The following is a 26,193-nucleotide window of genomic DNA, read 5'->3' as shown; positions in this document are numbered from 1 at the left end:
ATGAGACTGCGGGTGGGAATGAAAGTGACATGTTGAAGTGGGCATGACTTCTGTCAGCTTAACTCGGACTCTAATTTTAAACACTGGGATTGCCCCTTTAACAGTGATTAGGGAGTACATAACAAAAATGTGCTAAGGACACATAGGTCTTGTTAAGATTGAGTCTCAAACTAAGATCTAACAGTGGACAATGTTGGCTGTCAAGAAACAATGGTAGTAGGAGAAACAGCTGTCAAAGTTGTTAGAACTTCAGCCCTGCCATACTTTTAAAATGAAAAAAAAAATGTGTACCAAAACAAAGTGCCAAGCAGCTATTAAAGCCATTAATTCTACAGGAGGCACTTTGTTTCTACTTGTTTTCTGATTGAAGGGAATTAAACACTTTGACAGATTTCAAAGCTGGTAAAAATCTTTCTACTCCTAGACATTTTTTGTTTTCTTTTTTGTGTGTCCAATTGTACAAGATGTAGATAAAGCTACAAGCACTAAAAGAATTATAATCAGGTCACAGATTATAACCTTTTATTATTGTCTTTCACCAGGGATGTTTAGATTCCATTTTCAAGCTTCACTGTTAATGTACCATTTCTTGGTTTCTGTGTCTCAACCACATAATAATCCGGTTATGAATGGAGATCCAATTATGATCCTCTGTAGAGTGCATGGAGTTCCATGATTACCCTCTGAAATTGAGGAAAAAGATAAACTTATTAAGTGCTTCCTTAGCATGAGTCCTGATCTTAACAGTGGTTGAGGGTGCTTTCTAAAGGACACCTAAGTGCTATTAAGATCATGTGTCATGCTGGAAAATAATAACATACAACACTGCCAGCAAAGAACAGTGGTAGAAAATAAAAAAGCTTTTAAAAACTGCTATAAATTCACTCTGTCTCAACACTTATAAGCAGAAAGTGTGGCAGAATGGAGTGTGTAACAACTTTTTTACCTTCTGCCAAAGGAACACTTCATTTCCACATGCATTATTTCTCAGCTGTCTTTGATTTTGCAGAATATCCATGATTATGCCTCATATTTTGCCCCATCCCTCATATACATTTTCTTTTTTTTTTCTTTTGATTTTCTAGTAAATCGCTGAAGATTGCAGTCAGTCAAGAATGGCCAAACATTAATATCGCTCAAATGCTGAGTGCAAGGTTATCTGGACAATCTCTGACAAAATGGGGGGACAAAGGCCTAAAAATAGTGACAGATTTTAAATATTGTTGTTATAAACTTAGAAAGTTGCTAGAGTAACACGGTCTTTGTTAAATACAAAAGCATTTGTAAAGCAGCATGGCCAGTGCAAAATAAGCAATTTATTAAAAGGCCACAAAAAAATGTAACACTTTAACTGAATCACCGCATTTTCATTTCAAGACTTCTTCAGATAAAATTTCACATAAAATCGTTGCCTTTATATATCAGAAAACTCCACCTATCAATTATACACCAGCCAATAATAGTCAAAACACTCATTAAAACAAATTACAGATTTAAAAAATAATCACATTACTTCTGTATAAGAAATGCTATAAATAAATAAATGCTGCATCTTGTACATGACATGAAAAATGTGTACATTTATAAATGTTAAACATTGATACTTAAAAATGTTCACATATAAAAAATGTTATAAAAACTTTTCTGCATTTAAAACAGCAAAATATTAATCTCTCTGTACTGCCATCTCGTGGCCAATGCAGAAAAATGCAAGTAGACCTAAACAGAAAAATAAAGTACTGAACTCTTATCCTATACCAAATAATTCACAGTCTAGCTGCTTCCAATTTTTATATGTATCAATTTTTAATATTTATAAATTTACAAGTTTTTCATTTCATATACAGGATGCAGCATGTATTTATTTATAGCATCTCTTATACAGAAGAAGTACTGTGATTATTTTTTAAATCTGTAATTTGTTTTAATGAGTATTTGATGATTATTGGATGGTGTATAATTAATAGGTGGAGTTTTTTTATATATAAAGGCAAAACTTGTATGTGGAATTTTATCTGAGGAAGTCTTGAAATGAAAAAGCAGTGATTCAGTTAAAGCATTACGTTTTTTGCTGGCCTTTTAATAAATTGCTTATTTTGCACTGGACACACTGGTTCACAACTGCTTTTGTATTTTACTGGTTTCCCTCTAGGATTGCACTTGTTTCTGCTTTTGTGTTTTTACAGTCTATGTTAACATACATTTTCTGAAGGATTTGAAGTCTGAAACTCAAATGTATGACATTATTTAGTGACTTTGATCTTCAGATCATCCCAGTGATTTGCCAGAAAACAATAAGTTTTATGAGGAATAGACCAAAAATATGAGGCAAAAATCTGGACCTTATGTAAAAATCTGGACAGTTGAGAGGCATGCAAACATAGAGTTTTTCATATGTTCATAGGTGCTTATTAGGTGCTTAGGATATTGATCTGTGAGGATCTTAAGAAGCCTAGACATACATTCCCATGGTAGTATTTAGCCCTTATATTTTCTATATGAATAGCCCAGAAGAGGACAGAGCAAAGATATGTCAAGAAATTTTCTTGTTGTCCTTATCCAAGAAGGAAATGGGTGCTAAGGGGCAAATTTGCAATTTCCTATCCATTTTGTCCAATTACATTTGATTAGAAAAATAGAAGAACTTTGCTTTATGTAGAACAGAAGACAGCTCCACAAATGCATTATTCTCTACTTTATGCGGAGTGGAAATGCTTCCATTGAAGAAGTATTGTCTGTGGTACATACCTATCCATTCAATGTGTCCTACTGATGTTGAAAAAGAGATTAGGATACCCTTAGTGGGTGTTCTGTCTAACAGTGGACTTGCAAAAGTCTAATAGGTCTGATAGGATAGCAGAGGCACATCGTAGCAGCCTGTGTGATACTGAGATGCAGTACAGAGCTCTGAGTTGATCTGCTTAATTTTTATGGCTTAGGCCCTTATTGTTTTATTAGTAAAAAAGCATTGTGGTTATGACAAATGTTTGGACAGGTACATATTAAATGGAGCATTATTATATTCAATGACTGGCCTAATGTAAACTGATTACTGTGGCATGATTACATCTCCGGATCTGGATGCCCTACATTTAAATATGAGCTGTGTGATGTAAAAGGACTTCCTTACAATAGTGGATACATGGTTATCACAGCACAGTTTATTGTCCTCATATTTTCCTAGATCCCTGACTATGTGATCAATTTTCAGAGGAGTGTTGCAACTGTGATAGTTCTGAAAGAATTCATGCTTGCCATAGGGTATCAGTATACATTTCTTGACATTTAGTTTTAGCTCATGATTTTGACACCAGCTATTACTTTGGGAAAAGCTCTATTGGAGTATTTTGGTATCTTGGTATCTAATGGGGTTTGTGATAGTACTTACTTTATAGTAATTTGCAAAACTGGCCATCTATAAGCACTAAACATTTGCTTTGACATCTTTTCATTCTGCTTGTTGTTCAGAAAATGCTTCAATATGAAAAACATGCTATTTCTTAAACCTTTCATGTGAAATTGATTGTGTACAATTTTTAAAAACTATCCATGTTTTATGATAATTAATTGCACAATTACTTTGATATTTGTTCAGAATTCTTAAGCAAATAAGTTGAGATGTCTGCTACTGTGGCTTTTATGGTACTCTCTGAGTGCTTTACTGTCTTTTAAAGCTGGTAAAATACTTTGCACTGCTACATCTTCTTTCATGTTTTTCTTTGTGTAAATGTGGTACATGGAGCAGATAAAGCTCCAAGCACAACAAAATTCATGATTGGGTCTTCAAACATAACCAACTTATACTATGTGCTCAACTTAGTTGCATAGATTCACTTGTTTAGCATCATCCTTAAGGTGAATTTTTTAGTATCCATGTCTCAAACACAATAAGCTTGTTATGATTACAGATCCAGTCATAATCTTCTGTACTGGAATTGTAATGTAAACAAGTATTTAAGTAAAAGTTATCGATTAGCAGAATGATAACATATACAAACCGATAACTGAGAATCATCAGGGAAAAACTCATCTCAAACAAAGTACACATAAACCCTCTACTGTTAAAATCATACTGACTATCTGTGACTCCATAAGACACAAAGACTCTACTCTCACAATCTGGATAAAACTAGAATGATGAGGGGTTGTCTTTCAGGTGTCAATATCTGATGCCTCATCAGCCTTCAAGACCCCAAGATGAATAAGTATGATGATGACATGGCGGTTGGTGACGTATACTGGTGTAAATGACCTAGTAGCCAAAGCCCTAAGGGATATATACAGAGAAACATTTCTGAGCTCCCCATGCATGTCATAAACACAGGAAATATTCTGGTATAGCATAATAGTAAAAACAATGGTGCAACATGTACCTCCTTTCTGGCTGTTTGAATGTGAGCTTTAACACAGTATAAACAAAATTATACTGCATATACAAACATTGCTTTTATTTTATTTCAAAATTCTATAAAGTTGCATTAACTTTACACCATTCAGGTGGCACAATATAGCACATATCTTAGTCATTTCTCTTCACTCTTGTCTAATAAGTTGAAAGATGCGTCATATATATTTAGTCCAAACATATTGTAAGTTGCAAACAATTTTAAAACATTACCATAGTCACTCTGCTTGGCCACTGGGAAGAAGATAAAGTCAGTTCAAAATTTTCTTCCCTGAAACAAGAAAAAATGGCAGTTTTAATGCATGCTTGTTCTTGGTTTCTGCATGTATTACTTATACATGATTTTACCTTACAAATTATGGCCTAGCAGACATAAAGAAAATCATAACTGCAGATACCCTGTGACAGAAAAGCAATAAGCACCTGGAATACAGTGGCTTTGCAGTACTTCAACATGCACTGAGAGGCCAAAACAATCTTCTGGCATGGGTTCTAATTATATGAAGGCAAGTATGTGTATGGGGTCACAGACAGACCTAATCAAATTACTGACCAATTAGTCCTCTTCAGCTCAGATGGTTTATCTTGTATAACCTAGACAACTAGATTATATATCCCTTATAATTTGCCATCAGCACCTCTTTGTATGTTTTTAGCAGAACTTTCTGGAAATTATATTTGGACAATAAGCTAGAAAATGCACATAAACTGCCAATCTCTAAATGTTTAAATTCATCTTACTACCGAATTGGACCCAAACGCATTACCACAGCCATTAGTTGGAGCTTCGTCATGGCATGCTTCCCGCAAGAAAAACAATAATTTTCTTGGGAAAGTAGTAATGAATTTTACTTCTCATGTAACAACAGCTCAGTGCATACTTACTATTCCCATGTGCTCCATTCTCCACACAGAAAATAAGTAATACACCAATCCCTTATGTAAATAGAATAATAAAATATAACAGGCAATCACTGTCAAATGTCTGTATCAACCATGCATTCAATACTTGTGTAAAAACAATCACAGTTCTGCCCCTCTGTGATAGCTTGTAGCAAATTTTTATTAACTTCTCCCTTTATAGTCAGATACAAATCAAAATCAATTGCCATTCTACCCCAGGTATTTAAATGCAGCACAGTGCCAAAACTGACCTTACAAACTTACCTCTTACGTTACAATATATAGATAGATAAATAGATAAACAGATCGCGAGGTAGCTAGACAGATGTATATATATGCATATTGTATACATATATAGATATATATATATATATATATATATATATATATATATATATATATATATATATACATACACACATATGCATATATTTGAGTTTTAGTTTTTACTTTAATATAAAGACAGCTCGGCTAACATATATTGAAGACAGAGGAAAGGTGTTATATTTCTACCCTGTGGAAAAGTCGTATACCCACCTAATGGAAACCTAGTATAATGCAATGTAACAGACTATAGACATGCAATGGATGTACATGCCACTTTTCAGTCTTACAATCTTTCATAGAATTATATATGTCCTCCTAGGTGAAAAGTTAATCTAATATTGCTTTTCTACCCACAAAGTTTTAAATGCAGCTCAGTGCTAAATTAACCACACTATATTGTTACTACTAGAATTGGAAGATTTGGATGTAGTATCTATTCAGTTATAAGAATATCACTTTTTGGAGAAAAGCGTATGGCTTTGAATTCTGATTTAATGAAAATTTTGATACATATATATATATTGATATATATATATATATATATATATATATATGGGTCTACTGCTTTTAATCGAATACCACTTATTTGAAAAAGAGCAGTAGACCGTTCATTTACGCGAATGTGCACTTATTCGTGCTTTGCGGAAGTGCATTTTCGCATAACCAAGGGTCAACTGTTCATTTTCGGACAAGTGTATTTTCAGTCTTATACAGTAGACCCATATATATCTATATATATCTATATATATATATATATATATATCTCTCTCTCTCTCTCTCTCTATATATATATATATATATATATATATATATATATATATATATATGATGAAAAATAAAAGGCAGCTGTTGCAAGACAAAAGCAACGCTTGGTAGATGGTAAACCCTTTATAAGCAAAAAACTCCAAATCCAGAAAAAATACAGACAATGTTCATCCAAGATAAAGCAGTGCAAGCAAACACAGCAGTATTAAGCGCTTTCGTCTGGTAGATGACTTCCTCAGAATACAAAAATACTGCAATTAGCACCTGTTTAAATACATTGCTTACCCAATCACAAATAACTGACATAATTTCCCCCATTAACAAGGTTGCATATACTTAATACAAGCCAAATTTAAAACAATAATACATGTAAAAAGTTTAAAACATCCCTAAACAGTGTATATAACTAAATAAAAAACATAGATTTTAATTTCAATAGAGAAGATAAAGAAATTCTATCATTTAACCAAGGAGCATGATAGGCATCAAGCCTAATTTGCCATTTGAGTTCTACAAACTCCAAATACTCATTCAAGGGTCCCCCACGAGGTCCCAGATCTACCTGTTCCAATATAAAGAACAGGAAGGAATGGGTAGGTTCACTAACCAAATGTTTATATAATGCATTCTTTTCATTTTTATTTCTGATATCATATAAATGTTGATAAATCCTTAACCTTAGGGCATTCTTAGTTTTACCTATATAGAAACTTGCACAGAATCTACACAAGGCCAAATACACAACCCCTTTAGTGTAACAGTACATCCTTTTTGAACTGGAAATATATCCAAAATTTTTGAGCTTGATTTTTTCTGTCCATAACATAAGGGCATTGGGCACACCTCCCACACTTAAAAGTACCACCATTGTGGGTGTCAAATTTTTGCTTTTCAAACAATCCTTTAAGGGAAGTGTCTCTTTTGTAAACCACTTGCGGTTCAATACCAAATTTCCCTGATAATTCAGGGTCAACATCAAATATTTTCCAATATTTGGAAATAATGTTTTTAATGTCATAAAATTGGATGTGTAAGTAAGAGTAAGCACCCGTCCAAAATTTAAAGGTTTACAGCCATTATGACTTTTGGTGGACACCTGCCCTAGTAGTGCAAGAAAATGACCATTCATTCTTTTAGTCTTAACTTCATTAAAAATATCTATGACAAAGGTTTCAGGGTACCCCCCTTACAAAACATGTTTTTTAATATTTCACATTCACTAAGAAAATCCGCAAAATCAGACACCATTCTGGCCAGTCTTACATATTGGCCCTTAACTAGGGCTTTTTTCTGGTGCAATGGGTGTGCGCTTGTATAATGCAATAGTGAATTTGAATAGGTAGGTTTCCTATATAGTTGTGAAACAAAACAATTGTGTTCAAAGTCTTTCTTGATGGTAACATCTAAGTAATTAATCAGTTCTACATTGCTATTCATAGTAAACTTAAGAAAACTTGTAGTTCCATTAATATAGGCGAAGAACCTCTTCAGGTCGTCCTCACTATCTTTCCAGAACAGGACTATATCATCTAGGTATCGCCCATACAATACCCATGAAGTCCTAAATTCCGAGTTGGTAACAAACAGGTCCTCCCATTGTGCCAAGACAATGTTGGCAAACACTGGAGCACAGCACGCACCCATTGCAACACCCTGTTTTTGCTTAAAAAGATGCCCTTCAAAGGTCACAAAATTATTCTCTAATAATATTTCCATACATGTTCGTAAAGTCAGAAAGGTGTTATGATTAAGTGTTGAATTGGCACATAAATAGTCATAATACCATTCAAGGCCAATTTGATGTGGAATAACTGAAAAGAGATCACAAACATCAATAGTGACTAATATGTTACTATCAAAAAACATGTCCTGTTTAACTTTAGTAAGAAAGTCCCTGAGTCCCTAACCACAAGACTACGTGAATCTGGAATGTTTTTCGTCATATTGTCAATGAACTTAGCAATACTATAAGTTTTTGAGGCTTTTGCGTCCACAATTGGTCTTAATGGTGGGTTTTCTAAGGATTTGAGAATTTTTGGTATGCCAAAAATTGTGGGTATTTTTGGATGGCTTATAAGCATATAATTATAGGTTTCTAAGGTAATTTGCCCATTTAATAATAGCTGTTCCAATTCCAGGTCAATATTACGATATGCTATATTAATCTCATTTCTTGACACCTTGAGATAGACATCACTATACAAAAGTTCCATCATCTTGCTATTATAATCAACCACATTCATAATTACCATGCCCCCACCTTTATCAGGTTTCATTATTCTTATGGCACGATGCTCTAAAATTTCACTTAGAAGTTTTCTCTCATCACAGTCCAAGTTAGCTTGACCAGGTTTTTTATACTTGTTCACTAATAAGTTCCTGATATCAGCTTCACTTAGATTCTCAAACAGCTGTACTAGGGGGTGTGATGGGGGTAAAAAAATACTAGGCCTACGTGTATCCAAACGGCCAGTACTAGTATTGTTATCTTGAAAATGTAAAGCCAAATTAAGTTTTCTTGTAAATAATTTAAGTTGTAAAATAGAGTCAGTAAGCATCCCTTCCTTAATAGGAACAAAATTAAAGCCCTTTGATAATAACTCAGCCCACCTGGTGTCAACTCTGACCTGGCTGTAGTTGTAAATGTTAAAATCACAGTTATTGTTACTAATAACATTAAGTATCAGGCCACTATTATTATCGTTGTCAAAATTGTTGTCAGGGTTTATCTCCTGTATGAACCCCATCTCCCCCTCCAGGAACCCATCCCAGGGTTGTTGCCATTCCTATAGTAATCCTGCCTCCCCTGTCTCTGGTTCTGTAACCTCTCCGACCTCCGTAAAGGAGGTTGCTCTAAAGGGGAAACATTTCCACTATTGCTTTGTGCATGCTCTTCAATTTCATTATCCTCAGTACAAGAGATGTTATTAACAGAAAAACTTTGTTGTCCCCTCGGTGGATCTGGATATGCTCTACCATTCTCATAATCCACCTTATCCCTTAATAATTTCCTTTCCTTCCTAGTCTTTAATTCAGTTAGTTCAGTGTCAACATGATTAAACACAGCATTAAAGTTATTACGTTTCATTTCAAACAACAAGTCATTTTTAATGCTTAAATCTAAAGTATTAATCTCCCTTAATAACAATGACATTTTACGGCTGTTATCAGATATCAAAATTTGAAGCAATTCACACCCTTGCCTGTTAAAAAATTGTAAGAGTTCCTTATGAAGGTGTGAGTCCTTTTCCAGTCCAGTGGGAAATTTCCATGAACGGAGCCCCTTAGGCACCTGCTCTCTTTTAGTACACTCAGTTAAATATTCATTTTCCAGTTGCAATTTTTTTATATTTCAGAAGTAGCCCTCTAAAACTGGAAATTTGTTGATCCAATGTACCTGGGTTAACATGATTCATTTATTATTGATTCTTCATTATGCATTAGAGATGTATACTCCTTACTACCTTTTCTGTTAAGGAATGGATATTATATTTGTATATACTTAGTTGCAAGCATTACTTCATTTTATTTTATTTTTAATCACAAGATTCTGTATGAGTTTTGTTTTACCCTATGAAAAGTTGTTTGCTAAAATGTATTTTAAGGGAAACAAACAGTATTTACACTTGATTAGGTTCATGAATCTTCACTAAGACATTCTTGGTTACTTTTATCAAGTTCATGTTTCTTTTTTGAAAACTTTTTTATGTTTAACACCCTGTCTACACTAAGTGGACATTTATTTATGCTTTTAATGTAATACAACTTTAAATGTGAAGGTATGTCAGTGGGTTCAATTAAGGCAGCTGTTTGTAATTTTGTAACACACACCCCCTTTTTTTGGGTTTTAAATTGTGTTTGATGATTTTTTTCTTTGTCTGAAGAAGTCTTACAACTAAGGGAGACGAAAAGCGCTTTACTTTTACATTTCCTAATAAACCTTTGGAGTTTTACACCTGCTGGTTCGGAACCTTTTGGTTTGTTTTTTGACAGTTTGTTTTTCTTCAGTTTTGGAATTGTTAGTTGTGCTCATGGCTACCGAACCCAGCTTGGGTTGCTCTGGAGATATTATCACTCAACCTTCTTTGCTGCCTGACTCTGGATCGAATGAAATGATGAACTTAACCCAATTAATCCAGCTTATGAATGAAAAACTTGAAAATCTTTCTACAAGGGTGGATAGCTTGTCACAAACAAACACTTCAGTGAGACCTAAAATCATGGCTAACTGTGCTCCCAGCACTCAACTACAAGGGTGTTCGACTACCTGTAATTGTTCTGGAAATGGAGCTACTAATGAAGGAGCGAACCACACTTGTGTACTACACCCACGACAGAATGAAACTAGTGGGGAAGTTTCCCTTTTTTTTAATTCTACAAATGAAGCCTCCTCGGGGCTTATAGGGCTTCCTAACATGACTGAATGGTTAAAGTTACAACCAGTTTTTGGTTCCAACCACAACGAAAGGGTTGGTAGAGGCTCGGCTGAAGGAGGTGAGTCCTTACCTTTTAAATTAAAGGAAGTCGACAAGAAAATGTTGAAACTTAAAAAACTACAACTGGAAGTGAGTTACTTTGCAGAATGTAAGAAACAGGGAGTAGTACCGAAAGGTTTACGATCTTGGCAGTAACCATCAGGTTTGGAAGCTGGAATAGAATTTTACAATGAACTTCTTTCTTTATTTGACAGACATGGTACCAAACTTATGGACATGATGTGTAAGCATTATGCCATATCCATAGAAAAATTGACAAATGAGGTCACTGGGTTGAATAATGACATAAGGACACACCAAGACTTTATGAGGTACCATTACGATTACAAGAGAGTGTTTTCATCAATTGACCAACAATTAGTTAAGAACTCTGAGGCGAAATTAAAGAAACCAAGAAGGGACATTAATGACTACAAAAATGGATCTGCTTACCCTAAACCACCTCCCTCTCAGGGTAAAGGCATTTTTGGTCATCAAACCCAATGCAATAACTTTGTGTGTCCTTATGGTAGTAAAGACCCTGAGCCTGCAATGCGAGGAGGAACAGGTGTTGGAGAATTAGATGCATTTGAGGGAGATTGGAGAAATGATGACCCTGATTTGCGCCCAGCCAACAATTTGGCTAATAACAACCATTTTAACACTAATAACAGTAATGATTCTTTTTCCAACAGGGGCAAAAACCATCAACGGAGATACAATATGACGGGCAGGAAACAGAACATCAATTACAACAGATAACTTCAGCACCCGTCATTTTATCAAACAATACTGGAGACTTCAAAGTGTACAATTACTCTAATTTTAACATTAGACATGAACTTTGTAACCTTTTTAGCAAAGGACTGACATTTGTACCTGATGAGCACTTTGACCTACCAGCGACTTTGATTGACTTGAAGTTATACATCCGAAAACTTAACCTGTCCTTGATTTTCGGAGACAAGCCTTTTGTAGAAGACCCTTTGAGGGTATCTAGTACTTACAATCCACCAATTTGCCCCCCTTTATCTTTGTTTGAACACATGTGTGAGGCTGATTTCAGGGCTCTCTACATGACTAGAAAGAGGAATACCATTAGGAATGTTTCAGACAATGAAGTAGAAGCCTTGAACCTAGTCAGAACTTTACCGGTCAGAGTTTTGAAACCAGACAAAGGAGGTGGTTTGGTGATCATGGACAAAGAGGAATATGATAAGAAAATGTTGGACATTTTGAACAGTAACACCTATGTTAGATCAAGTATCAACAAAATGAATATTGCATATAAAATATTTTTTCCTTCTTTAGGGACTTATTGATTGAAGGCTTGATCAGCATTGATATTTACAACTATATAGTGGTTCCTAACCCAAAAACACCTAACTTATTCGGTTTACCCAAGATTCATAAAAACCTTCAAAACCCCCCTATGAGGGCTTTAGTTAATGCTAGGTCTTCTATTACTTATGCTTGTGCCAAGTTCGTTGATGAGTTATTAAAGAAGTATGTGTCCCAAGAGTTACAAATAGTTAAGGACTCCTGGGCTTTTTTAGAAAATGTAGACAAATTTGAATACTGTGACAACATTCATTTTCTTACAATAGATGTAGTCGACCTTTACTTCTCCATACCCCACGACATAGGGATTGAATACGTCACCAGAAACCTAATAGCACATGGAGCGGAGAGTGATGAGATCCGTCTAATTCAAGAACTATTAGACGTGATCCTGAACAATAATTATGTTGGATTTAATGGGGGCATACATAAACAAATAATTGAAGTAGCTATGGGTTCCCCTTGTGGAGCCACTTACACCAATTTAGTACTGGCCCAGTGGGAACACGACTATGTATTTAAGGACAACAATTTTCAGAAGGTCAAACTATATAACAGGTTTTTGGACGACATTTTCATTATGTTTTAAGGTAACGTAGGGGATGCAAGCAACTTTGTTGAGGTTTTAAATAACAGCACTCCATTTTTGAAATTCACATTTACCTTTGGTGAAGACACCATTAACTATTTGGATATTGAATTGAAGAGAGACGACATCCACAGGGGTTATGTTGCTAAAACCTACAGGAAACCCACTCACTCTAACACTATATTACATTTTTCTAGTTGCCACCTGCTACACCAGAAAAATCTGTTTTAAAGGGCCAACTAGTTAGAGCGGCAAGAATGACTACTGAAGACTCCGCCTTCAACGAGGAATGCACCTTGTTGAAATGCATGTTTATGAGTCGTGGGTACCCCGAATCACTGGTGAATGACACAATAGGAGAAGTTTGTAGGAAAAGGGGTTTGGGTTCTTTCAATCCCATTCTCACTTTGAAACAAACCAATGTGAACCTGGCAGAGTCAGATGAAGTCACATTACAGATTCTTGGTGTCCACTCTTCTAGCATGGGTCAAACCATTTTTTCCCAAGAGAAGTACAATAAAAAAAGTTTCATTACTTCCTTTTCATTAGAAGCTAAATATATTAGCAATGTACTTAGAAAGAATTGGCAGTTGTTATCTTTTGAAAAAGAACTCACGGAGAAAATAGGGGACAAACCTGTTATCATTTTTAGAAAGGGCAGAAACCTCAAAAACATTATGGAAAGACCTTCAATAAAGCATACTAGAACTGAAGGCACATACAAATGTGAGACATGCAACTATTGTAAATTTATATCTACAGGGTCCACATGTATAGTGAAGTAACGTCTGTTTAAAGCAAAGGGTCGTTACAATTGTAACTCAAAATCAGTGGTGTATTTAGCTGTGTGCCAGTCATGCCCTGCCTTTTATATAGGGAAGACTGACAGAAAACTTAAAGAGAGAATTTACGAACACACGTACCACATTAGGAAGAAGAGCAAGACTAACGCCCTTGCAAGACATTGTAATAACAACCCTTCTCACTCTTTCCTTTTTAAAGTTATAGACCAGGTACTTACAGATGAAAGAGGGGAACCCCAACAATTGTTATTAGAAAAAAAGGAACTCATTTGGCAACTTAAAATGAACTCTTACACGTCACCAGGGTTGAACGAAGTTACTTCTTTGACTTGTGTTTTAAAGTTAAGAAACCTGCTAAGATAAGACTTCTTTCATCTTTACTTAAACCTCAAGTCTGGTTTTTAAACCTTAATTCACAAATGTTTAACTTGAGAAACATTAATTTTCTGACCTCTGCAGCGCTTCGCTGTACTTTGACCCATACCTTATTTTATTTTATTTTATTATTTTTATTTGTATTTTCATTTTGCATAGTTTCGTTCAGGATTTGTATGTTTTATTTTTGTCAGGTTCTGCATTGTGGACAGACTTGATTTTTGCTTACTTCTAGACACATACACCTTTTTGCATAAGCAACAATGAGATCTTAATGTTTAGACCCACGGTATTTTGAAGTGCTATGTTTACCTATTGTTAATGTCATTGAACACCAACAGCTGTGGATTTACTTAGGTGTTGCATTTCTTTCTTTCTTTTGTCTTCTGCTACTTTATTTATTATCTTTTTCGCACACAGTACAAACTCATTTGCAGAACAATGTGCCGTATTCATGGGCACGATTGTGAACTGATTTTTCATTTGTTTGGCTATCCGCCTTTTTCGCATGCTTAGTACCTGCATGGTTCTTGAATGAAGTACCATCTTGTGAATCCGGCGGTTTGTTTGTTTTGATTTAGACGTGTCTTCCACGCAAAGCCTTGCCATATTTTTTCTGAAACAGCTGCATTTTGACTTGTTTTGGCTGCTACAACTGTGCATACTAAAAGCTAAGAAAGTGTTCTCATTGCAGCTTGGTGCTTTACCCATTGCTCAAGGAACATTTTAAAAAAATTATTTTTCATATACTGTTGTTGCATTCTGTTGGCGTTTAAATGACAAGCAATTTCTGTGTTAGATTCTTAACACAGAAATAAACGTATTTGGTTATTTAACATTAGAAATAACATTTCTTTTATTAGAAACTCCTTTGAAATTCCAGTTATTGCAGACTCCTAGTTGAGATGCACTGTTTATTCATTCATTTATTATTGATTCTTCATTATGCATTAGAGATGTGTACTCCTTACTACCTTTTCTGTTAAGGAATGGATATTATATTTGTGTATACTTAGTTGCAAGCATTACTTCATTTTATTTTCTTTTTAATCACAAGATTCTGTATGAGTTTTGTTTTACCCTATGAAAAGTTGTTTGCTAAAATGTATTTTAAGGGAAACAAACAGTATTTACACTTGATTAGGTTCATGAATCTTCACTAAGACATTCTTGGTTACTTTTATCAAGTTCATGTTTCTTTTTTGAAAACTTTTTTATGTTTGACACCCTATCTACACTCAGTGGACATTTATTTATGCTTTTAATGTAATACAACTTTAAATGTGAAGGTATGTCAGTGGGTTCAATTAAGGCAGCTGTTTGTAATTTTGTAACACACACCCTTTTTTTGGGTTTTAAATTGTGTTTGATGATTTTTTCCTTTGTCTGAAGAAGTCTTCCTACTAAGGGAGACGAAAAGCTCTTTACTTTTACATTTCCTAATAAACCTTTGGAGTTTTACACCTGCTGGTTCAGAACCTTTTGGTTTGTTTTTTGACAGTTTGTTTTTCTTCAGTTTTGGAAATGTATGGAAATATTATTAGAGAATAATTTTGTGACCTTTGAAGGGCATATTTTTAAGCAAAAACAGGGTGTTGCAATGGGTGCGTGCTGTGCTGCAGTGTTTGCCAACATTGTCTTGGCACAATGGGAGGACCTGTTTGTTACCAACTCGGAATTTAGGACTTCATGGGCATTGTATGGGCGATACCTAGATGATATAGTCCTGTTCTGGAAAGATAGTGAGGACGACCTGAAGAGGTTCTTCACCTATATTAATGGAACTACAAGTTTTCTTAAGTTTACTATAAATAGCAATGTAGAACTGATTAATTACTTAGATGTTACCATCAAGAAAGACTTTGAACACAATTGTTTTGTTTCACAACTATATAGGAAACTTACCTATTCAAATTCACTATTGCATTATACAAGCGCACACCCATTGCACCAGAAAAAAGCCCTAGTTAAGGGCCAATATGTAAGACTGGCCAGAATGGTGTCGGATTTTGTGGATTTTCTTAGTGAATGTGAAATATTAAAAAACATGTTTTGTAAGAGGGGGTACCCTGAAACCTTTGTTACAGATATTTTTAATGAAGTTAAGACTAAAAGAATGAATGGTTATTTTCTTGCACTACTAGGGCAGGTGTCCACCAAAAGTCATAATGACTGTAAACCTTTAAATTTTGGATGGGTGCTTACTCTTACTTACACATCCAATTTTATGACATTAAAAACATTATTTCCAAATATTGGAAAATATTTGATGTTGACCCTGAATTATCAGGGAAATTTGGTATTGAACCGCAAGTGGTTTACAAAAGAGACACTTCCCTTAAAGGATTGTTTGAAAAGCAAAAATTTGACACCCACAATGGTGGTACTTTTAAGTGTGGGAGGTGTGCCCAATGCCCTTATGTTATGGATAGAGAAAAAATCAAGCTCAAAAATTTTGGATATATTTCCAGTTCAAAAAGGATGTACTGTTACACTAAAGGGGTTGTGTATTTGGTCTTGTGTAGATTCTGTGCAAGTTTCTATATAGGTAAAACTAAGAATGCTCTAAGGTTAAGGATTTATCAACATTTATATGATATCAGAAATAAAAATGAAAAGAATGCATTATATAAACATTTGGTTAGTGAACCTACCCATTCCTTCCTGTTCTTTATATTGGAACAGGTAGATCTGGGACCTCGTGGGGGACCCTTGAATGAGTATTTGGAGTTTGTAGAACTCAAATAGGTTCGTAGGTTCATAGGTTCATACTAGGCTATCTGCCCAAGGGCATTTATAAGCCTAGCCCATAGTTATGTGGCTTTCGCCACCCCTTTAGTTTGAATAAAAACTATGCCTATCATTTTTCTGTGCCTCTGTCAAGCAGTGACACTGAAGTAATCCCCGGGGTATATCTGCGATCTCCCATCCATTGGTCAAGATTCCTCTTGAACAAGGCCAGCGAGGTGCTCTGCCTCACATGTACCGGGATTTTGTTCCACAGCATAGGGAGTCTCTGGGTGATGAATCTGTCCCTCCAGCACGTTCTATTTATAACCGTGTCAAGGTTTAAGTCTCCCGCCCTTGTGGTTCTGAGGGATCTAGATTTTTTGAGGTGAAGCATATTCATCAAATCTGGGTTTGACATGGCCTTATATGTCAGGCACAGGTCACCTCTGAGCAAGCGGTATGAGACTGAATAAAGCTGGAGTTCTTTCAGTCGGGCAGCATAAGACATATTTTTGAGACCCTTTATCCTTTTGGTGAGGAACTTTTGGGGCCTTTCAAGCTGCATCAGGTGTCTGGTCAGATACATTCGAACGGGCATTGTACTCAATCATAGGTCTAATGAGTGATGAGTACAGGGGGACGATGACCTCCCTTGATCTAGATGTGAATCCCTTCATGATCAGGTGGGCGATATAGAAGGTTTTCCTAACTACTTTAGCAACATGAGTGTCAAGCGAAGACTACTGTCAACTTGGGTCCCCAGATCCCTGATGACTTTTTCTGTGCTCAGTGGATTGTCACCTATATGGTAGCTAGGGGTAACCTTGTTTTTCCCGAAGGGTATGACTATGCATTTTTGCCGTTTAGCTTCAGGCCATGGGTCCGCCAGCAGTTATCCCTTTCTGTGGGGCGCTTCTGGAGGCTATCTGTGTCAGATGTGTTTTCGACTACGCCCAGTTTGCAGTCATCTGCAAACTTTGTCAGCCATAACCCTCCTGTGTTTGCTTGTACTTCAGAAAAGTAGATGCCGAACAAGAGTGGACCCAGGACTGAGCCCTGTGGGACACCACTTGTGACAGGCTTTGAGTCTGACATGGCTCCAGCAACTCTGACCCTGTGGGTTCTGTCGCTTAGCCAGTTTGCAACCCATCTTGTGATGTATGGGTTTGCATTCAAGCTGATGAGTTTTTCGATGATACCTGAGTGGGGTATTGTGTCGAAGGCCTTTGCCAGGTCGAGGTAGGCTGTATGGACTGCCTTTCCTCATCAATGGCCTTGGTGACTGTCTCGAAAAAGTCAACCAAGTTTAAGAGGCAGGATCTGCCTTTGACAAAGCCAAACTGGGTTGGATCCAAAGTCTGCAAGTTCCCTATGTCTTTATTTATGAGTTCCATTATGATCCTCTCCATGGCTTTGCAGATAAGGCTTGTCAAGCTAATGGGGCGGTAATTTCCAGGGTCTGTGGAGGCACCGCCCTTATGAAGTGGGACCACAGTCGCCGTGCGCCACTCCTTGGGTACGTATCCTGAGGTGAGGCTAAGATTAGACAGCTGTCCTAACTGTGGGTTTAATTCCTCGTTGAGTTCATGAAGCACACAGCCGGGGACACCATCCGGTCCCATGGATGCTGTGTTTTTTGCCTTAGTGAGGGCAGTTCTCACCTGGACGTTGGAGATGTTTGAGGGGCTACAATCCTCTGGAATAGATATCTCTCCTTTTGGGGGGGAGGGGGCGAGAAGTTTGCACTGAACCTGTCAGCCAGTATGTTAGCAATGTGTGTAGGTTCAGTAATTTTCACATCATTTTGAACTAATTCTGAGCATATCTGGGAGTTTCCTCCTAGGTTTCTAACATAGCTAAAGAAGGCCTTATGATTGTCTTTAGAGTCCTTGGCGATTTTTCTCTCAAAATTTGCCTTTGATGATTTTATGAGAGCTCTTAGTTTTTTACTTATAATGATCAAAGGTGTCTTACCTTTCAAGGATTTTGCTCTATCTTGTAGTAGCTTCCTCCTTTTGTTGTAGAGCTTGTTTATGGCTGGGGTCCACCAGACTGGACGCTTGCCTTTGGTACAGAGAGTCTTAGTTTTGTTTGGGATTGCCTGATCCATGCAGTCATGTAGGTGCTGGTAGAAGGCATTTGTAAGTGATTCAGCGGTTTGAGTAATGTTTACCACTGGCTCAGGGGCCTTAAAGGAGACCACACTAGTTTTTAGAAGTGTGAAATCGGCTTTTGAGAAGTTTTTCACTGTGGTCTTTTTTGTTTCAGGTGGGGCGGGATGAGGACCTCCAGCGAGATTAGTTTATGATCTGATCTCACCAGTGAGGGGTATACTTCCGGTGTTGAACATTTTGATCCCATGTTCGTGATGATGAGATCAAGTATGTTTTCACCTCTTGTGGGGATGGTGACTAGTTGTTCCATGGCATTTGAGTTTATGAACTCCAGGAATCTTTGGGTTAGAGTGTTCGGGCTTGAGTAGTGTTCCCAGTCTATATTAGGGTAGTTGAAGTCACCTAGTATGATGGTGTTTGGAGATACATTTATCCACTCCAATGTTTTCAGGAAGGCCATGTGAGGTTCCTGAGTTTGAGAGGGTGGCCTGTAACATGCTACAAATTGCAGAGCAGTCTTGCCTATGGTTAATTGCACCTGGATGGTCTCCGATGCATCGTGCGTTGCCACCAACCTTGAGGTGTGGGTGTCCTTTATGAATATGGACACCCCTCCTTTCTTGGTGTTGTCCGGATTTTGGGGCGGAACGCATGATATGAGGTGAAACCTGTTAGTGCTGGGGTGCTCTCAGGAGCCTTGAACCAGGTTTCTGTCACAGCACAGACATCGATGTTCTCCATATTGAGAAGGGCCTCGAGTGCGTGCATCTTGAGATTGAGACTTCTGGCATTGAGCAGCATTACCCTTAGTTTTTTTCCTTTTTGGTGTTCTAGGGTGGTAGTTTTAGAATTTGAGCCTTGCCTAAAAAAGGCACTATGGGGGTGGCAAGAGCCTTTGCCAATATCCGGAAGCCCAGGGGTGACAGGTGCAAGCCGTCCCTTGCGAAGCAGCGTGGCTTGTCCAGCATGTCATCCCAGGCAGACAGACATTGGATCCCCTTTGAATGACACCAGAATTTAAGCCAATTATTAAAGCTGATCATCTTATCACTGTATTGTGGCATCATTCTAGGTGAAGGTAGGATACTGCTCAAGGTCAGGGTCAAACCTGCCTGGGCTACATAATCAGAGAGCTCCTCGACGTCCCTTGTCATGTAGTCCAAGGAGGTACATCTCAGGTCGTTGACACCAGCGTGGACAATGACTGAGTCATACTTGTACCTGCTGTTGAGAGACCTGAGTGCTTGCGTTATGTGGCGGATTCTAGCGCCCGACAGGCAGCTTACTGTGACCTTCTCCTTACTCAGTCTGGTGAGCGGGACGTCAGTGTGTCTGACTATGGAATCACCAATGACAAGTGTGTCTGGCATTTTGTTTGGCCTTAAGGGCTGTGACTGTTTGACACTCTGACTGTGTGGTCTATGTGTTGCATGTGTTGGGTCGTGAGGTGGTAGTTGTTTGAGTGTCTGCTTTGGTGGCCTCTGCTGTTTTGGTAAATTTTTGATCAGAGCCTCCGAGTATGTCTTTGTGTGAGTATGTGTATGATTTGAAGTTGTGATGGTACCATGTGTGACTGGGTATGTATTGTGTGTGGTTACCTTCTCCTCCTGTCTGGTCTTGCCAGTCCTATGTTGAGAGAGCTCAGCCTCCAGTTTGGCCGTATAGTTGCATCTCTCGCATGTATTTGTGTTTTGTGGGAGAAGGAGAGGATTGTCTGTGTACATGAGGCAATTGTAACATTGCCTCAATATTCCCAGGTTCACCAGTTGAGCTGGAGAGGACACTAGCAACTGATCCCTCGACATACTAGAAGTAGTAGATAAAGAACTTTCAAAGGCTTGCCTATCATGCTCCTGGGTTAAATGATAGAATTTCTTTATCTTCTCTATTGAAATTAAAATCTATGTTTTTTATTTAGTTATATACACTGTTTAGGGATGTTTTAAACTTTTTACATGTAGTATTGTTTTAAATTTGGCTTGTATTAAGTATATGCAACCTTGTTAATGGGGGAAATGATGTCAGTTATTTGTGATTGGGTAAGCAATGTATTTAATCAGGTGCTAATTGCAGTATTTTTGTATTCTGAGGAAGTCATCTACCAGACAAAAGCGCTTAATACTGCTGTGTTTGCTTGCACTGCTTTATCTTGGATGAACATTGTCTGTATTTTTTCTGGATTTGGAGTTTTTTGCTTATAAAGGATTTACCATCTACCAAGCGTCGCTTTTGTCTTGCAACAGCTGCCTTTTATTTTTCATTGTTTGTAAGACTCTACCTATTTTCCATATATATATATATATATATATATATATATATATATATATATATATATATATATGTGTGTGTATATATATATATATATATATATATATATATATATATTTGGGTCTACTTCACATAATCGAACACCCAAATGGTCGACTTTCATATGGCTGACACCACATGATCAACATTTGAATGTTCGAAAATGTGAAAAAAAAAAAAAAAAAACTAAACAGTGCTAGCAGGGGGGAACTTTCCCCTGCACCTCCCACACACCCCCAATATTCAAATATACCAGCTCTGAGATCACACTACATTGTGGTAAAGGGAAATTTTCCCATTCCACACTCTATGGAGACCCATTCAAACCTTTCGAACTTTTAAATTTTCGATCATATGATCTCGGCCACATGAAAGTCAAGCTTTTAAAAGTTCGATTTTCTGAAGGAGACCCATATATATATATATATATATATATATATATATATATATATATACACACATATATATCTATATATATATATATATATATATATATATATATATATATATATATATATATATATATATATACCTCCCCTACCAGAATAAATAAAGCTAACAAGAAAGCAAGCATATTAGACTGGATTCTTACATACAATCATACTCACATCTATAATTCTGGAACCCTCCCTGATGATATAAGTGACCATTCACTTACCTACATCATCAGGCATAAAACCAATACTCACATCCCAGCTCCTATCAGAAATATCAGATGCAAAAAAAAATTAACCTTGATCTATTCCAAATGGAACAAAGAGCATGCAATTGGGTTCCCTTAAGACACCTCCCTTTAGATGAAGCCATTAATTACTTCATTTCTACCTTCCTCACCATTCTTAACCACCACGCTCCAACCAGATCTATTAGAATTAAAACTAATTCTGCCCCATGGCTTTCTAATGAAACCAAACACAAAATTCATCTCAGAAATAAATATTGGGCCAGATGGAGAATGACTAAAAACCCTGTATATCAACAAACCTTTAGACATGACACTAAGAAAGCTATACTTTCTGATAAACAGAACTACTACCTGCAATTCCAACAACCTAATAATAACAACCCACAAAGATTCTTGGCAAGCATTAACCAGCTACTCCACCCAGGTCAATCCACTACATCTAACCCTCAGAATACAGACCAGGAAAATCCCAACCATATAGCTAATATCTTCAATACCTTCTTTACAGATGCTATCCAAAGACTAGCCGGTCAACTATCACTTAATACCTTCACTCTACCTTCCTATACTTCAACCCCACCCCCTCCTTTTCATTTTAAACCTGTCCCATCCACATTTATTCTAACCCTTTTAAATAAACTGAAACCATGCTCTCCCTCAGCAGACCAACTGCCTTCTGAATGGCTACAGTTATCAGCCAAGGCTATTGCCTACCCCATTTCCATACTGATCAAAAGAACCATTACCGAAGGTCACATCCCTGCCTTATAGAAAGTCTCCCATATTATCCCCCTGCATAAAGGTGGACACTCCACTGAGCTCTCAAACTATCGCCCCATTGCCCTACTTTCTCCTTTAGCTAAGATCATGGAGAAATGCATCCATAGGCAACTACTCGACCACTTAATTAATAATAACTTACTTTCCAACTGTAAACATGGTTTCAGACCCTCACACAGCACTACCACTGCCCTCCTTTCCTTTACTGATTGCATTAACAGTAACCGCAACTGTAATAATCTTTCTTCTGCAATATTTATCGACATGTCTAAAGAATTTGACATGGTAAATCACCAGATTCTCATAAACATACTAAAATCTCTGTCATTAGACCTTCTTTCCATTAAATGGTTCTAGTCCTACCTTGACAAATGACAGCAGGCAGTATTATGGCATAACACTCTACTGACCCACCTACCCATTACCCTAGGTGTCCCTCAGGGGTTGATACTAGGACCTCTCCTCTTCTCCATATTTATTAACGACCTTCATCTAGCCATACCCCAAGCCACATGCATACAGTATGCTGACGACTTCACACTGATATGCTCAGCTACTTCCATCCAAGACCTTTACTCTCTTACTCAGATGGTATTTAACACAGTTGAACAATGGTTCACACAGCTTTGTCTTCTTTTGAACCCCAAAACAAACAAACTCCTCCTCTTCAATCCTACTCTAAAGTCTTCTCCTCTTATTTTCTCTGTGACATCCACCAGTGGTACTATAATATCACCTGACCCTACCACCAAATTACTTGGTATCACCATCGACAACAATCTGAACTTCAACATCCATATCAACAATGCTATAAAGACTGTTAACAAATAACTTGGCAGTCTCTATAGGATTAAACCCTTCCTTTCTCCTATAACCAAAACTACTATAGCTCACACTCATCAAATCTCTACACTCCTCTATGCCTCACCCATTTTCACTAATCTATCCAAGAATAACCTCAGTAAATTGGAAATGTCATACAATAACATTACCAGATTTGCTACAAGTAACACATATAGAACCCACCATTGTAAAAATTGAAAGCAGCTAGGATGGCTGGAACTACAAAACCTGATTAAATTCCACCAACTAACCATTGCCTATAACACTCTTTATAAACCTTCCAATACTCTAATTTTATCTACCCTCATCAACCCCTATAAAAATCTGAAGTCCTTACAGTCATCAGAAAAACTTCTTGTACACACCTCTAAAGCTAACAACAGGGCTGGGGATTCTCTCTTCTCTAATGCTGTTGGAACATCCTGGAATCTTCTCTCCAGTGTCCTCTCTTCATTCATCTCCTTAGCACTCTTCAAAAACAGACTTAAACCTTACCTCAAAACACACTGGCTATGCCCCTGTGCCAAACCTGACTAGTCATCTATCTTTTCAAACTTGGCTTTCCCTGTCCATTACCTCTCTACCCTACTGTTATATCTTCCTGTTACTATTTATTTATCATCTCTCTCTATATTACATTATTGCTATGCTCTGTGGAAACTTATTTTAAGTAATTCCTTTATCAATATCACTATAGAATTAACTTCCTTTTTTACTATTGACTCTACCTGTATAATGTTTTGTACCTGTGAATTGCATTGTTATGATTCGTGCCCTCATTGAATATCCTGTGCCAACCTGTATGCTGTACTGCATATGTTACTGTTGTATACATTTTTTTTATACTACTTGCTATTTGTTGTTGTATTTGTATCTGATTGTTTATGTCTTGGAGCTTATCCCCCCGGGCCTCTACTGAAAATGGACATATATCCATTTTGACTAGCCCGGTCAACAAATGTAAAATAAAATAAATTAAAAAAAAAAAAAAATATATATATATATATATATATATATAGTTACACTTCAAGACAAAACAATCTAAAACTCATAACATGTAAATTCAAAACATCGATACCACAAAATCTAAAACCCAAAACATCTAAAACCCATAATATCGAATTTTATAACACTGAAAATGTATAATATGGAGTAGTGTATCATGAAACATGTAAATGGTATAGTTTAATCTGTTATTCTTGTGGTATCAGTATGAGATATTGTCGTTTTTATTTATATAGTTATTATTTATATAGTGTTTATTTTGCCACTCTGTATGTGGTTTTTAGGCTGTATAGGTAAGTGTTATAGACATTATGTGTACATTATTTATGGTGATCGTGTTACAGTGGGATTAGGAAATTAACTTTTTCTCACTGTAGTGCGATCTCGGAGTTGGTATATTTAATTTATGGGGGGTGTGGGGGCTCTGGAGGGTGCAGTGGGTTTGCCCCCCTGCAGAAACATACTAAAATGTGTGTTTGTTAGTTTGGTGTTGCTATAGGTGGAGGTGATGTTATTTTTATGTGATTTGCAGTGTTCAGTGTTGTAATGCAAAGTTTGCATGTTATGAAATTTGATGTTATGGGTTTTAAATGTTTTGGTTTTAGATGTTGTGGTATCAATGTTTTGAATTGAGATGTTATGAGTTTTAGATGTTTTGAAGTGTAACTATATATATATATATATATATATATATATATATATATATATATATATATATATATATACTTCACCTGTACTCTATTTCCTGTCCTGCAAAGAGTTATTAAAATAATATATATTTTATTACATGTAGTTTTGCTCCTTTGTTAGTTGGTTGTGAATTTATTACCAAATCCAAACTATTGACTAAAGTGCTGAACAAACATTTTACTACTTCATGTAAATGTTGATATCCCACACAGTGAATTATCTCAAATGCAAGGACAGACCAACCTATAGATACCTGAGGACATGGTGAGAAAGGTATTGAATACTGTGAAGTCATGTGGTATGGGGCAAGATAACATTTCCAGTACACTACTCTACACACAATTTAAGATATAATTTTATTTCTCATTTTGTTAATATCTTTCAACTTTTATGTTATGTATTTATAGAATGGATAACATCATAAATAATTATGATATGTGATGATAGTGATGACCTATCACCCAGTAAAATTAACTTCCATATTAATGAATGCTTTAGATCTAGACAGTCATGCCTAGTAGAATTCTACAAACATGTCATTGAAGCTTAGACAGATTTAATCCTACAGTTGTGGTTTATCTTGAGTTGACTTGGACTTTTGACACCAAAAACTCACTGAGGTAGTACTTACTTATGCATTTGTTTGCTTATAGTATTTGTAAACTGTGAATCTTGAACTGACAAGTCTCATATTTAATGAGGGTCGGGGTAAAAAGACTCGGGTATAAAACAAGTGAAATAAATTACAGTGAAAACATTACAGTCACAGTGCATTTATCATACACAAGGTATGTAACCTACACAAAAAGATACATATGGCAGTATTAAAAGGATGATGGCATAATTCTCTGCTGGTTTATTGCCACCAAGACAGGCATCATGCAGAAAACAGTCTTAAAGTTATAGGTATCCTGGAAGCAGGTAACCAGATAGCAACAAAAACATAACTATTTTCCAAGTTTCATAATTAAAAAGGTATACGCCCAAGTACATAATGAATGCAGTAACATATTTGGAAAAATTAGACAGAAAAGGGTAATAACAGAAGCAATATCA

At 36.5% G+C, this 26,193-nt stretch overlaps 1 protein-coding gene across 1 annotated transcript in view; it reads right to left on the bottom strand.

The window, feature by feature from the left end:
• The window catches only part of LOC122800480 (amiloride-sensitive sodium channel subunit gamma-like), a 313,290-nt gene that overhangs the window by 98,792 nt on the left and 188,305 nt on the right, over positions 1–26,193 (bottom strand). Inside the window, exon 7 of the mRNA XM_044069921.1 lies at positions 4,619–4,676. Coding sequence (XP_043925856.1) covers positions 4,619–4,676 — 58 coding nt within the window. The remainder of the gene's footprint in view (positions 1–4,618; positions 4,677–26,193) is intronic.

The sequence above is a fragment of the Protopterus annectens genome, chromosome 4.part0 (genome assembly GCF_019279795.1).
Source record: "Protopterus annectens isolate FY-2018-M chromosome 4.part0, PAN1.0, whole genome shotgun sequence".
Classification (NCBI taxonomy): Eukaryota; Metazoa; Chordata; order Ceratodontiformes; family Protopteridae; genus Protopterus; species Protopterus annectens.
The sequence above is the reverse complement of the archived record's forward strand: the minus strand, read 5'-3'. Positions and strand labels throughout refer to the sequence as shown.